General features: G+C 36.3%; 1 protein-coding gene across 11 annotated transcripts in view; it reads right to left on the reverse strand.

Moving 5' to 3' along the window:
* cyst (rho guanine nucleotide exchange factor 18 cysts) overlaps positions 1-16,723 on the reverse strand; it is a 137,404-nt gene that overhangs the window by 48,008 nt on the left and 72,673 nt on the right. For 4 of the 11 annotated variants that reach the window (XM_088261872.1, XM_088261867.1, XM_088261866.1 and 1 more), the window contains 5 exons: positions 11,962-12,191; positions 10,176-10,335; positions 8,225-8,357; positions 6,781-6,973; positions 5,561-5,694 (listed from right to left, as the gene is read on the reverse strand). In XM_088261872.1, the coding sequence (XP_088117998.1) occupies positions 5,561-5,694; positions 6,781-6,973; positions 8,225-8,357; positions 10,176-10,335; positions 11,962-12,191 (850 nt within the window). Of the gene's footprint in view, positions 1-5,560; positions 5,695-6,780; positions 6,977-8,224; positions 8,361-10,175; positions 10,336-11,961; positions 12,192-16,723 lie in introns of all 11 variants that reach the window. The other 7 variants (XM_088261870.1, XM_088261865.1, XM_088261861.1 and 4 more) reach the window with 3 other exon arrangements.

The raw sequence follows: 16,723 nt of genomic DNA on the forward strand, positions 1-16,723 counted from the left end.
TATTGCTTCATATATACATTACAGTAAATTTATATTTATGTTTTGTGTTTTATGTAAAACTGGTCTGGTATAAAAAATATATACATACTTATAAAAAAAAGTCTATGATATTCAGGGCTGTGCATTCCATATAGGCAAAAAAGCAGTGCCTATCCCAACTTAACCGTGACACATAAAAACGCAACCAGTACCTACCCTACCTTACCAAGTAGTACCTAGCTTACCTTACTAGCTTCCTCTACCGCTTACCCTAATTAATTCTCTCTACACGTCACAGGTGATAACCTGATAATATGACATAATCGTACTATAATAATAATAAAAAAAATATTCAAAAAAATATTTTAAATGTTATAATCTTCTGCCAGGAAAGAATCAATATTATACAAATGTTCAAAACTACCTGAATAAGTTAAGTTTTTATTAATTGATATTAGTAATGTTAGTAAATAACCACTCACCGACTACTTCTGTCTACCGGTTTCGAGACGTACCCGTCTCTTCGTCAGGACATACACTACAATTTAACAATCATGCGAACAACACTACACCACACCCACTTAGTACTATTCACATACACTATCACTACACATGCAAAACATGCAGAGCGAGTTGTTAGTCCCACCATGCTTTTGGGAAACTAAATAATAAAGTAAAAAAGTTAGTTTCCCAAAAGCATGGTGGGACTAACAACTCGCTCTGCATGTTTTGCATGTGTAGTGATAGTGTATGTGAATAGTACTAAGTGGGTGTGGTGTAGTGTTGTTCGCATGATTGTTAAATTGTAGTGTATGTCCTGACGAAGAGACGGGTACGTCTCGAAACCGGTAGACAGAAGTAGTCGGTGAGTGGTTATTTACTAACATTACTAATATCAATTAAAATGTTTGACCACAAAGTAAATGCTTTGAATATAAATAATAAGTTTTTATTATATCATAAGAATAAATACATATTATATTATTTGAAAAAAACATTTATCCATGCTCAGATTTAAAAAATATTGGACAAAATAAACAATCGCCACATTTACTGAGAGGATTTGTAATAAAAATGAGAAGTACTAAAATGAAGTCGATATAAAGGGGTTATTGTTATTAATATATTCCAAATACCAAAAAATAGTTGTATGCATGTTACAGAAAGTGGATTATTGATTTTGTAAAATGTCCCATTATAAAGATATTTGGGCAAAATAATTTGACTTTTTAAAAATATTGATGGACAAAAAGATCATGCGTTTATGCAAATATAAAATTTTTCTACAATACTAAGCAAAAGCAATAAATTGTTTTTAAATGATTGACAATTATATTTTAAAAAATTTAAGTCGGTCATGAAAACGTTTATTCAATTGTAATAGTTAACCGGATCCACGCGGCTCGCATAACCGTATGTGTTTTAACAAAACATGCCCCATACGCGGCTGACATAACCGTTTGTGTTTTTACATTGCTCCAAGTTTCGAACCTCAGTTCAACTTAGAGGGATTTTTTCATGGTGTGAAACTTTGGATAAAATAATACGTCAATCCTTGGCCTTATGACATCTGTTGAAATATCTGACTGATAATTTGTAACATCACAAGGATAAATAAAAGAACAGATCCCTGATTTTTCTTGCAGTCGGTCGGTAATTAGTCCGCGCCATAATCATGCCCCATATCTGTCTCACTCTCGACGCTACGCATCGCCAGTGGGTAAGAGTGACGCACGATGCGTGCTTTGATTTATTTATGTTACGATCTAATTTGTTTATATTACGATATATTTCAAGAATAATGTGACACACGTGTATTATAGAGTACCAAAAAGGCACAATGAATCCCATTGAACGTTTTTGTAAAGGAAAATAAATTGTTTCTTAACTAAATACATGATAAAAGTAATCATTTAAAAAACGGCGAAATACCGCCGCGCACGGTCGTCTCTTAGGAACAAAGTTAACGCGGTTAAAAGGTTAATTAACGTTAAAGAAAACTTGTTGAAAAACATTTATTTTTATTTTTGATTAGTATAAAATACTTACAAAGAAGTGCTTTTGCCTCTACACCCCTTTAAAAGACACCAGAATGTAGTATTTTCATAAATATTTCTTTTAATATAAAAGCCGCAAAGCCTGTAAATTTAAGAGTTTGAAGGTAGGATAGTAAGAAGGTAAATGTGAAAAATACATCTCAAACACCCAGACCAATTTAAAATCAATCTTTCTTGAATTTATTTAACCACCCTACCTTCCGGTTATTTTTAGGCATATTTTTTATAAACAAGCAAAAAAATCATAACGTTTGTTGTCACAAAATATTGTCAGGTATGAAACCTGACAAAAATTTGTCAGTGTATCCGGTGCGCATTAAATATTTTTGGAACAGATATCTTTGCGCGTAGGTCATACAGGTTAGCGGGGAATGGTGAAGAAAAACCGCACGTAACAAGTACGTTCGTATGTGTAGGGCGGTTAACACTTGACGGGAATCAAACCCGCGACGCCAGTTTCGCAGACGTGCGTCTGCCCAACTACGCCTGTCTTTTTACTTACTTAGTTACTCTTTAGTTTCAAATGATTTATTAACATAATTATGTAGATACGAAAAATCAGATATCAAAGAATCAAATTTCATTGATGTACTCGGCTGTCCAAATTTAAAACACAGTAAGGGACATTTTTTTGTACTAGGTTTTTTTTTTGCATTTTTGGACTAAGTAGAGTCTACTTAGTCCATAAATGCAAAAAAAAAACCTACTACAAAAAATGTCCCTTACTGTGTTTTAAATTTGGACAGCCGTACTACTTTTAATAGTTTTTCACTCATTTTTTTTTCTACGTTATTATTAGTTAAGTACAAGTAAGAGGGCCTAAGATTAAAAAAATATCTATGAAAATACTATCGTTCGATCCCCCTCAATTGAACAAGAGGGTTACATTTTTTTATTATATAGTTACAAGATTTAAAAACAATGATATCTTACCAGCTTTTAGTGGTGTACAATAATATTTCTCAACAAAAGGGACCATTTTATAAAAAAAAAATCATATTATTTTTTGACATCTCATCAAAGATGAAGAAGAATATGGAAGTCAGGGCATTTACGAGGCTGAAGACCGTCGTAGGCTGGTTTTAAATTCTAAATAAAAATATAATAAAAATAAAATTTTTATCCCATTATATTTTAATATTTGTCAGTCAGTTACTAAGCCCTGGTATAAAAAGTTGAAGCCCGCGCAAAATATTCAATGTAAATATGGCCCAACAGCCAATGGTTGAGAAATATCAGTGTACAATTTTGTTAAAATTTTAAATGAAAAGCACTTGTTTTTTTTTTATTCCACTTGAGTATATTTTATGACGACTAGTTTCGGAAGCTATGCTTCCATCTTCAGGTCTAAATATAAACTATAAGTTTACATTTTAGACCTGAAGATGGAAACAAAGCTTCCGAAACTAGTCGTCATAACATAAACTCAAGTGGTAAAAAAACAAGTGTTTTTCATTTAAAATTTCATCATGTCTTACCACAAAGTGAATGCCGAAACAATAAATAAAATACAATTATGTTATCGAAATATGGCTGTATTAGCTGTCTTTACACATACAGACTATACTGCAGGATGAATGTGATTTTTCAGGGGAATAAATGAGCTTTTAAAGTCATGATTAAGGCACAGGGAAATGCACATTGTCAAAAGTGACATACACAGTCCATGTCCTGTGGTAAAAGCTTGCAATACTTTTTATATCGCTCACTCCTTTCAACAACGTCATATATTAAAAATCGACAATTTTCAGTTATGCATGTTTTCGGAATGTCCAGAAAATGTACTATATCCCAGCAAAAGAGGCATATTTTTAACTTAATATTTACCCACTCTACAGGGCAGAAAGTGTAGTTTTTGCATTTTGAAGAACAGGTATTGATTAATTTTTTTAAAAAATAAACTTAATATTTTTCAAATGGAGAAAAAAAATCAGATTTTACCTAAAAAGATCTGTTGCACAGTAAAAAGTTCAATAAGTGGCTTGATATTTATTTTTAAAACATTTCATTATTTTTTTAAACTTTAAAAACGATCTCCTGAAAAATCAAGTTTTTTTGATATATTACGTTGTTGAAAGGAGCGAGCAATATGTTTTTCGGTTCTCTTTTGTGTATTTTGTCTTGTGTGATTAGAATTAAGCGTGTGAAGTGTAATGCATGTGCAGGGTGGGTCATGGCAGAAGGAGATGAATTGATAACAATTTGCCAATAACTTGTTTTCAGAAGTATCATTTCCGGATGGATTTTATTTGAAGAATGGTTTTTAAGGAGAAACCTCCGACAACAATCTGTCAAATAATAAAGATGAAGCTGCTCAAATTCGACCAAATTAAACAACACTAGCATTTAAATAGGTCTTTCAGGAACAATTACACTGACCAACAATTTACAACTTTTATTTTGTATTTTTTTCTTGAATGTTTTCCGCAGATACTTTGTGGCACATTTTATAAACTTTATAAAATTAAATAACTTTGTTATAACCACTTTTTTAATACAATTTAACCTACCGGTTTCAACAAGAACCTTGTCATCATCAGGGTTTATATTAATTCAAAAACATAAAAAAAATAAAAATACTCTCACCAAAAAACTTCCACACACTCCGTAAAAATCCTAAATTTAGGATTTAATTTAATTTCTAAATTTAATATGTTTTAAGGATTTTTATGGAGTGTGTGGAAGTTTTTTGGTGAGAGCATTTTTATTTTTTCAATGTTTTTGAATTAATATAAACCCTGATGATGACAAGGTTCTTGATGAAACGGGAAAGTTAAATTGTATAGATAAAAAACTGGTTATAACAAAGTTATTTCATTTTATAAAATTTTATTTTGTAACTTGCATGAAAATACCTGATCTTTATGCACTTTGCATAGCTGAATTAAAAAACGAAAGCAAAAAAAATGTAGCACATGTGATTTTTTAGTTATGGATATTTTAAATTCTGATATTGACTAAAGTTTATCTTATTATTTATGTATAAATATATATATACATATAATGCTATCGCATTCAATATTAATAAGTAAATATATTTCTAATATTACTCTATAATTATAAATCCTTTTTTTTAATCCCTTAGACCTTAGAATAAAACATGTCTAGATACCAACCACTATTACAGTTTCAACGTATAGGGTCCATACAAACAATAATATGACTGTAACATCAAAACTTGAAGTGATACAAGCTTGTCACCATATAGACTTTGAATAAAAACGATTAACTTAGTCCAAATCAGTCATCAAAATTTCATGAGAATTTTTTGCTTTTTTTTCTCTCAAATGTTTTTTTAGATACTGAAATATAGTGACAATCAGTTGAATATAAATAGAACATATTGAGTATCTTCTCAGTCATTAAAAATCACACCCCGTATTAGCTCCAAACTGTATGTGCAAAGACAGCTATCAGGTATGGATTTGGGAAGGAAAAAGAATGATTAAAATAATTACACAGGAAAATATATATGATAAATTGAAGTTGAGGGGAATTGTAGAAGATGGTTTGACATCACTTACAGAGGTGCGGCTGGTGGAGCTTCATGGGGAAGAGCGACAATACTGGGAGTGGACACCGACTTCTGCAGCGGAAGTCGCGGAGCCAGGCGGGAGCACTCTGCCTCACGGAGAGCAACGATCTTCTGGAAGTCTTTCTGCAATGGGGAAATCAGATTAGGAATGGGCGACTTTTGCACAGTGAAGAATTTATTATTTTTTTATTTTTGAGGATTACATCAATGTAAATCATCCAAGCGGGCACAAGAAGTCAGTAAATCATCTAAGGGGGCACTAGATGTCTGTAAATCATCCAAGGTAGCACCTGATGTGAGTAAATAATACAAGGGGCTACTAGATACTAGTAAATCATCCAAGGGGCTACTAGATGTTAGTAAATCATCCAAGAGGACATTAGATGTTAGTAAATTATCCAAGATAAGATAAGATAAGATGTCTGTCTCCGTGGTGTAATGGTCAGCGTGTTTAGCTACCGTGCTGTAGGTCCCGGGTTCGATTCCCAGGTGGGTTGAAAATAAATATTAGTGATTTACACTGTAATATTTATTTAATATACCCAGGACTGGTTCCTGAAGCGCAAGAGTGATCACCTTGCCCTCATGTAAGTAATGATCAAGATAACACTGCGCCAATTCGATGCAGTGCCTTATGCACCACCGGGTGCGGATAAGGGTATTAAAGTAAGTAAATTATCCAAGGGAGCACTAGATGTTAGTAACCCATTGAAAAAGGGCAATACGATATTGGTAAATTATCCAAGAGGACAACTAGATGTCAGTAAATCATCCAAGGGGGCATTATATGTTAGTAAATCATCTAGGAGGGTACTAGATGTCAGTAAATCATCCATGGGGTACCCCCCCTTGCAGTAAATGATCCAAGAGAAAACTAGATGTTAGCAAATCATCTAAGAGGATACTAGTAACTAATCCAAGGGACTACTAGATGTTAGTAAACCATCCAAGAAGACACTGGATGTTAGTAAATCATCCCAAGGGGCGCTATATGTTAGTAAATCATCTAAGAAGACACTGGATGTTAGCAAATCATCCGAGGGGCTACTAGGTGTTATCAAATCATCCAAGGGGCATTGGATCTTAGTAAATGATCTAAGGGGGCAATGGCGCACGGGTAAAATGTCAAAGAGAGTGTGAGAAACCCGATATATCATCAAAGAAAGCGGCAGACAGCAAAATGCATACAATTATAAAGTTTGCGGTCACCTGGAGATCGGCCTCGTTGAGCGAGTGCGTGCTCTGCGCGGCGCTGTGGCGGCCGGGGCGGCGGCGCGCTGGCGCGGACCCGGGCGTGGAGGCCCCCCCGCTGCCCGCCAGCAGTCGCCGTCCGCCGCCGCGCCCGCTGCTCGCCGAGTTGTCCACGTCCTCGCACTCGCTCTCCATCGAGGACAGGGACATGCTGCTAGCGAAATGGAAAAAAATAAGTAAGATGAAAGGAAGATTCCACTTTTGTGTACATGGGGCCCTAATGAAAAAAATACTAGTACTACTACTGCCATCACGCTGTTTTCCGCAGGAGTAGGCAGAGAGAATGAACACCACACTCTTCTTTCACATCCATACATCTAGTCATACATGCATTGTGTTTAGTAACACGGTGATTGAAAAACACGTGGTAGAATAAAGTTCAAGAAATAGTGGAAATTACCAAGAAAAACTTATTTATTGTTTCGGCATTCACTTTGTGGTAAAACATGATTAATTACAAATAAAACGCTTGTTTTTATTTTAGTTCATATTCAAACCCTTAGATGGAAGCATCTGTAGCTTTTGAAACTAGTCGTTAAAATATAATACTCAAGTATTAAAAAAAAAAGTGTTTTATTTATAATTTAAGTAAAACTTAAATTCAAAATGGATAGATTTTACCACAAAATGACTGCCGAATTAATCAATAAAATTATTTATCTTCTTCTATATGTGTCATGTCAGGTCCGCCTATCACTTGAGAGTAATTGTCCTCGTCTTGAAATTGTTCTGATCCCCGTCCAATCTCGTATATTCCGGAGCCTGGAGATCTGTCTTCTGCCCACACCTCGTCGATTCTTCTATTTTGCCTTTTATGATCAGGTGCAATAATATTAAAACTGTTTTTAAGAAAAATGTTTAAGAGAGTTGAATATCTACAACATTTTGAGTGTGTCCAAATACTTGTTCACAAAATCTGGATTATCTCCAATTACAGGAGTTATTTTCATATTATTTTTTGACATCTCATCAAAGATGAAGAAGAATATGGAAGTCTGGGCATTTACGGGGCTTACGACCGTCATAGGCTGGTTTAAGTGATCACTTTACACACGTGTAACATTCACCAATTCTACCCATTATTGACAACCACAATGTGGTTGTCAATAATGTTTTTTTATTGACAACCACAATGACAACCCCATTATTGACAACCACAATGTGGTTGTCAATAATGGGTAGAATTGGTGAATGTTACACGTGTGTAAAGTGATCACTTAAACCAGCCTATGACGGTCGTAAGCCCCGTAAATGCCCAGACTTCCATATTCTTCTTCATCTTTGATGAGATGTCAAAAAATAATAATATGAGTTAAATATCTTTCCCCATCTTTTCAATCTCCGGTAAATATAGCTTTGAACGATGGGAGTAGATGGTCTGATACGTGGAAAATTAATGTACCTTCTTTGCCTGGTTCTGTCCTGAGTTAGCTTGTGCCTGGAGCTAAGGTCTTCCAGTCCGGTCCACGACTTTCTGCGGGATATTTCCCCAATCTCCGACTCCACGCGCCACGATAGCCAGCATCTTGCATCTCCTACTGGAAAAAATGCACTTTTAACTATGGATATGACACCTTGCGTTTTCCACAAGGAAAACAAAACTAACTAACCATCACGCCGCTTATTCAATTCAATTCAATTCAATTCAATTTATTCAATAAAAAAATAATATACACATAACAAACAATATTCAAGGCGTATATATTAAAAGTAAAAGTAAGCAAGAAGACTTAAAAGTGTAGAAGAATCCCGCTTTGGAAAACTCCTTCGGACACATGGAACAGATCAATATCCAATGTGATACTGTTCAACATAGCGGTAGCTTTTCCTACAGGCATAACCATCGGCAGGTTGGTATAGGAATGTGAAACAATCTATGCCGACGCTGTCTTAGGTAACTATCGGGAACATACAGACCAATGCTCCGGATAATTTCAGGATTATCGATCGTACCGCGCAACAATCTATAAAAATGCGTAATTAAATACACATTCCTTCTAGTCTCTAAACTATTGTAGCCAAGCATACCCTGGAGAAACTGGGTCGGGTAGAGCCAAGGATAATAGCCGTACTCTCTCATGTAGAGATACTTCAAAAACTTCTTTTGGACTTTCTCTACCATAAGAGAGTACTTAAGCTCGTGTGGCCCCCAGATCATCGAGCCACTCTCGAGTCTACTTCGCACCAAGGAGTTATAAAGAGTTCTCAGCACGCGGGTATTTTCGAAAACCCTGGCAGTACGCAGAACAAATCCTAGCATTTTCAATGCATTACCACTGACTGCCTCTATGTGATCGTGAAATGTCAGGGTGCTCACAAATCTAACGCCCAGATCCCTAACATTTGATGCTCGCATCAGATTTTGGTCTTACCGCAGGGGTAGGCAGAAACGCTTTCAAGTATTTGACATACCTGATTTGACTCCTGCCAAGGTGTTCTTGGTCTTCCTCTGCTCCTTTTTCCAACAACACTCACCCCATAAATTTGTTTAACCGTTTTTTCCTCACTCATTCGTTCCACATGTCCAAACCAACTCAACATACCTTTCTTAATTTTATCCATAATGCTAATCTTATGTTGCATGTGTTACATTATTTTAAAAGAACAATTCACACAGCCTCTATTAGAGGCTTGTCTGCAGGTAGGATAGTAAGGATAGGGACGGTAAATGTGAAAAATACATCACAAAATCCCAGATCAATTGAAAATAAACCTTTTTTAAATTTATTTTGCACATGGCGGGAATCGAACCCACGAGGCCAGTTTCGCAGTCGAGCGTCTACCCAACTAAGAAGAATATGGAAGTCTGGGCATTTACAGGACTTACGACCATCATTGGCTTGGTTAAATGCAACATTCACCAATTCTACCTATTGTTTTCGTTGAATGGCCCCAAGACTTAATTCCATATCTTAATATGGATTCTACTAACAAACAGTAAATAATGTTTAAAGTCAGTTTAGGGAGGATAATAATAATAATAAAACCCTTATCCGCACCCCAATGGTGCATAGGGCACTGCGTCATATAAACGCAGTGTTATCTTGATTGTTTACGCATGAAGGAAAGGTGATCAGCCCTCTGCTTCAGGTACCAGTCCAGGGTAATATTGAATAAATATAACAGTGAAAAAAAAACTTATATTTATTTTACCCCCCTTGGGAATCTAACCCGGGACCTACAGAACTGTAGCAGAGCGTGCTGACCATTACACTACGGAGGCGGACAAAGGATAAAGGACAAATTAATGAAATTCATGAAACAAAGTCTCTGGGAATGATGCAAGAACGCATCGGTAGCATGTGTTACATGACTGGAAACTTTAGTTAGAATATCTCCTAAACAGTACACACCACTTCCTTTCCTGCTCCCGGGGTAGTCGTGCGCCAGTATGTGCGAGTGAGAGGGCGTCGCCGGAGAGTGGCAGCCGTCTCCCTCTACGTCCACATCCACATCCCCATCCTTGTTCAGGGATGGGCAAGAAGTGCTCAATCGGGCACATTGTGTTGACACCTGAAATTTAGAAGATGAAATCAAATTTTCATACCTGCACAAAGACACTCATTTTTTAAAGCTCCAAAATTATTTTATTCAATCCATAAAGACTATATTGTGGGTATACTGGCAAAAAATGTTAACCCTAAAATCCCTGTCTGAATAATCCCTGTTATTTAAAGCTTTTGTCCGCCTCCGTAGTGTAATGGTCAGCATGCTCAGCTACCGTTCTGGAGGTCCCGGGTTCGATTCCCAGGGGGGTTTAATAAATATAAGTGATTTTTTCACTCTAATATTTATTCAATATTACACTGGACTGGTTCCTGAAGTGGAGGGCTGATCACCTTTCCTTCATGTGTAATCGATCGAGGTAACACTGCGTTTATATGAAGCAGTGCCCTATGCACCATTGGGGTGCGGTAAGGGATTTATTGTTTATTATTATAGCCTGAATAAAATACTCGCTATGAAACTTAATGTTGAATTTACTTTTAAAATCACATACACACAACACATAAATATGACAAGCGCCCTTGTCATATTTATGTATTTTACGAAAATGGCGCTATATAAATTATTTTAATTTATTATGATCATTTCAAATTCTTTGTGTATTTTGTCAGTTTATAGAACGTTGAAAACTTTATAATATCATTAAGTCAAAATTGCATATTTTCAAGTTAACGTTTTTTGCCAGTACGCCCACGAAAAGATAGACACTAATTATGTAAATTTGTATCAATTAAAAAATTTGCTAAAATTATTTATAAAAAAAACAGATCTAAGTATGCAGCTTCTTCACTGAATTTATAACTCATAAAGTATATCTGATTACTAACTTTTTTCATTTTCATTTTCATATTTTTTTTTCTGTTTAAATAAAATATTTGTATCAGCACTTTTAATTTATTTATATTTTTGATATCTATTGTATTCTTTCCAATACCCTTTATTAGATAACCACAGTAAAAAAAAGGTAAATAAAATTGGCAGTAAGTGTCATTTAGAGCCAGATCCAGGCAACACAGACCATTTGCTATGAGCGCAGAACTAATTTACCATCGGTTAAGCCTCTGGGGAGGATGATTGGTCTGCTGAAGGGCCTACCAAGAGAGGTGGATCTGTTTCATCTTGGCACTACTAGATTTAGGGGATTCCCCTCGGATTATATAACATGACGTATATTGGAGATTTTGTTTTGTCATGTAAATTAATTTTTTTTGACATTTTACTTTTTTTTAAACTTTCTGTTACTATCTTTTGTGCATTTTTAAAAAATAAATATGAATGTATCTAATATGAAGAACTGGAGAAGAGTCATTGCTTCTGCAAGGGTCACAACCCTCAGCAATGAGGAATAAGACGGAGAAGAAAGTAATATGAAATTGGCTTTGCTGTCATGATTTAACACAATACGGTAAAAGAATTTAGTTGATTAAACTGATAAAAATGAGATGAGATTGACCCACCAAAGAGATGGATCGACATCGTAGGAGGCTAATCCCTCTTAAAACAGTCCACAAGGGCTACACCAAGCAGAAGAAGAAAAATATAAAAATGACCTCAGGCAGTGAGTGTCATTTTTCAGCGGGGTCCCATATCACCCCGGGGGCGTTTGGCTGCCTTTAGACAAGCGCGTAATACCTGCGGCGCGTAGGCCTGGTGGCGCATGCGCTGCACGGCCTGGTGGATGCGCTGCAGCTGCTGCAGCGGCTCGTCCAGGATGCCGGGCGAGTGCGGCGTGACGCTGATGGTGGGCACGGGGGCGCGCGCGGCCCCCGCGCCGGGCCCGCCGCCCGCCGCCGCCACGGCGAGCGCCACGGGGCTCTCGGAGCCCGAGCCGGAGCCGGAGCCGGAGCTCACGCCCGCCTCATCTGCGGAACAAGAGAGATCATTAACGATCTGTCTGGGGATACTTTGGCGCCAATCCTGCTCGGCTGTCCAAACTCAAAACACAGTAAGGGACATTTTTTTTGTCGTACGGTTTTTTTGCATTTTTGGACGTGGTAGATTCTACTTAGTCCAAAAATGCAAAAAAAAATACTACAAAAAAATGTCCCTTACTGTGTTTTAAGTTTGGACAGCCGTGATGCTTGACTCCTTCTGTCACCATGGAACAATTGCCGATGAAATAGGTATTAAGATTATTTTATTATTATTATAATTTTCTATTTATGACCATCATATCGTAGTAGTACAGGAGAAAGTGGCCAACTAACAAAACGTAAAATGTTCAGGAGGGCCATTTAAGTCACTTTTGCTTGGCAAGAAAATAAACAGCAATGCAGTTAGTCATTTTTAAAAAGTCAATGCACTATACTTCTGAGTTTAAAATCGCTTTGGGATTTTTCCAGGGGAATATTAAGCTAGTAAGTCAATAATCACGTTTTTGCAAATAAAATACACTTGGTCACTTTCTCCTGTATGACTACGATATACATAATTACAAATTACAGATAACGGTAATGTGCCCTCACTTTTAGGCGTGATTTCACCTGTTACAGGCGTACACGCTCCTTGTCCGCGGTAAAGCGCGTGCCATTTTGGTAATCCTACTCATCAAGCACGCTGTTTTTTTTCCTGCGCGATGGCGCCCATAAAACTAAGTACGCGGTAAAGCGCGTACGCGTAAAGTCAACTATTGTCCTTTGTAAATATGTAGTAGGTACTCATCGAGTTGGCGTTTTTTTCGCGCGATGACGTCCACAAAACTAAGTACTCGGTAAAGCGCGTATGTGTAAAGCCGGCTATCCTTTGTGCCTTTAAGATATATAACATAGCGCTCACTCCTTTCAAGAACGTCATAAATCAGAAATCGACAATTTTCAGTTGTGCATGTTTTCGGAATGCCCAGAAAATGTACTATATCCAACCAAAAGAGGCATATTTTTTACTTAATATTTACCCGCTACAGGGCAGTAAGTGTTGTTTTTGCATTTTGAATAGAAAGGTATTGTTTAATAATTTTTTTAAATATACTAAATATTTTTCAAATGAAGAAAAAACCTTCAGGTTTCACCTATAAAGATCTGTTGCACAGTAAAAAGTTCAATAAGGGGCTTGATATTTATTTTTAATACAATGTATTATATTTTAAATATTATTTTTTGACATCTCATCATAGATGAAGAAGAATATGGAAGTCTGGGCATTTACGGGGCTTACGACCGTCATAGGCTGGTTTAAGTGATCACTTTACACACGTGTAACATTCACCAATTCTACCCATTATTGACAACCACACTAGACTTCCATATTCTTCTTCATCTTTGATGAGATGTCAAAAAATAATATGAAAATAACTCCTGTAATTGGAGATAATCCAGATTTTGTGAACAAGCATTTGGACACACTCAAAATGTTGTAAATATTTTAAATCTTTAAAAACGATCTCCTGAAAAATCAAGTTTTTTGATTTATGACGTTCTTGAAAGGAGTGAGCGATATATTTTCTCAAACTCATTGCCAAGTTGTATTTTCCGAAAAAACGTCAGAGACCGACGATCTGATTCATTCGTATATGAGAAAATATATAACAATAACAACTGCACGATTTTTTGTTCAGATTTCAGAATATATTATTGTATTTACGCGTATCATGAAGCCGACATGTTTATTTGGTGTGCCTTCTTGTATTTTCGCGTGTTCCTTTGAAAAGTGAAGCGCGGTAAAGTTTTCCGCGAAAACAAGGAAGAGAGAAGATTGTAATTTTGAGAGTTCAAAGAAAAGTTAATTTCCGCTATAATGCGGGAAGAATGCAGCGGCAGCTCTTCGTCTCCCACACGATTTTCATCAAAAATATCATAAAACTTGGAAGTGTTCGCGATTACTCCCGTTTTATGCCCGTGCATAATTTAATTCCAAAGGAGCGCAATATTTTGTTAACTGAATATCAAGCGAGCTGTAAAAATCGGATTTCTCCGCTTCACCGAGACGCAACGAAAACAAGAATTTGATCGGGAACAAATTGACTATAAATTTGGTAGAATATAACAACGGATATTATCTTTCCAAAGTTAGCGAGAAGAATAAGCAACTTGTTTTAAACCAACAAACATTTTCAAAGGTTTGATTCACTTAGATACTGTTGCTGTTGCCTGATGCTGACCCCAAGGTTCTTTTAAAAAAAAAATTTGGTTAATGCAGGGGTTCCCAAAGTGTGCGCCGCGTCGCCCTGGTGCGCCTTCAGGTGGAGACTGACCGGAGCATTTCGTCGTAACGTAACACGTTACGATGCGAGCATTCAGGCAGTCAGTACAGCGAGCCGAGCGCTCCATCCATAGTTTCGGATGCTCGGTGATGCTCGCCGCGAACGATGTTACGACTTTATGTTACGACGAAATGCTCCGGTCAGTCTCCACCTGTAGAAAGTTAAGAGGGGCGCCGTGAGCCGATCCTCTATCATTATCCGAAACCACAAATATTCTCGGGTATCTATATAAAGCAACAATTTATTTTTTGAGAGCTAGCATCTTTCTACCCAACGACTATTATTGTAGGTAAGTACCTATTTCTTTCGACTATAATATATGAACATACATATAAAGTCACATTATCTATTCCAAATAGCTTACTAAAGTAGGGCGCCGTCACAAAATACTAAACTTGTAAGTACACCGCGGGCTGAAAAAGATTGGGAACCCCTGGGTTAATGTTTAAGTGAAAAATTATATATTGACATAAAAATGTAATAAAATGTATGCCATTGAAGTTATTTTTGAAAATAATATCTGCAAGATGTTGATAGTCGACTAATGACATAAAATACATACATTTTACTGTCAAAAAACTACATTTTTATGTCAATAAATAAATTTTCATTAAACGAGTTTTTTTTTCAAAAGCGCCCTCATCACCTTGTCGATGTATTTTTTAAAGGTTGAAATCCTAATCTCCGACATATTCCTTGATCGGATAGTGACGCGTAACAAGTTAGAGAAAAGATAAATGTGTCCCAACGGTCTTTTCGCTTTGGATAGTCGACGAGGATACTCCCTGGACGATTCCTACATAAATATAAGTACCAAGTATCCACCAAAAGTTTTAAGGGATGAATTTTGCGGGCAATAAAGTGTTCAGTACCAACTCGACTGACCGACGCAGGTTGTAAATCAAATGACGCATGTATACTTACGTGGAATGATGGAAAACTCGATGTTTTAAGCGCCTTTTTTATATATTTTTTATTGATATTTTTTTTACAAAATACATATTTAAATAATACAAAATAGTTGGTAAATATACAATACATTTCAAATATAACGTTTCTACCTCTCTAATAAAGAAGATACTTGTGTTTAGAGAGGGAGTTCGTTTTACATTTTTTTAATAAATAAAGTAAATAAAAAATAAAAATATTCTTTGGTATGGAGTCTAGGTAGGGGTGAGTCTTATATGTTTTTTATTTTAGTTTTAAAGGTTTGAAAATGTTTATTACCTTGAGGTAGTATTTTACGAAAATAGCGCTATATAAATTATCGAAATTTATAATTATTATTTAAATATAAAAGTAGATTAGGGTGTAAGTTTAATCTCGGATTCGTACGAGTAAAATTCGCGAAAACTTGCGATGGTCGCGTATTCACGTTTTATTATGACTATTTTAAACTCTTTATTTGTAATCCATTACACACGACTAGTTGCGAAAACTACAGTTGTTTCAAAAACTAACAAGCAAAAAAAACTGGTATGTATGTATATACAGAGGTGGGTGGGGTACCTAATAACGTGCTTTAATAGAAAATAGATAATAATGGTGTTGTATTTTGGGAAAAATATATTACTGATAAATGTATTTATTGATTTGGCGTTTAATTTGTAGAGTTCCATTTCAATTTATGTATTTTAGTCTGCTTACTCAGTAGACTCAAAAAATCTGTGTTTAATTTAACATGTAATACATAAATTAATAAATGTTTTATCAGAATTAAAATTTTTATGCCTTTGAATGTGACTGAGTGTAAAGGTGGGAACTAACCGGAGCATTTCGTCGTAACATCGCTCGCGGCGAGCGTCAGCGAGCATCCGAAACTATGGATGGAGAGCTCGGCTCGCTGTACTGACTATACGAATGCTCGCATTGTAACGTGTTACGTTACGACGAAACGAGTTTAGCAGATCTGTCAGGAAGCCTAGATGCTTCTGTATCAGATCTGGGCATGCGGTGGGACAGCTTTCAATGTTACGACGAAATGGCTCCGGCAAGTCCCTACCATAATAATTTGAGTGTGTGTAAGTCGAATGAGTGGTAAGATTCCCTAATGTTATTCGCGAACTGTGAACTCTGATTCTTGTACTAGGATGACATCTATGCACCCAGGTGGCTCTGATGAGAGAACGCGCGGAAGCAGGACTGCGGGGAAGTCGGGGAAGTTGCGGAGGGCGAGGACATCACTTATTCAGGCAG

Source organism: Brachycentrus maculatus, unplaced genomic scaffold (assembly GCF_059751285.1).
Source record: "Brachycentrus maculatus isolate JH-2025_06_01 unplaced genomic scaffold, ASM5975128v1 h1tg000168l, whole genome shotgun sequence".
In the NCBI taxonomy this organism is placed as follows: domain Eukaryota; kingdom Metazoa; phylum Arthropoda; class Insecta; order Trichoptera; family Brachycentridae; genus Brachycentrus; species Brachycentrus maculatus.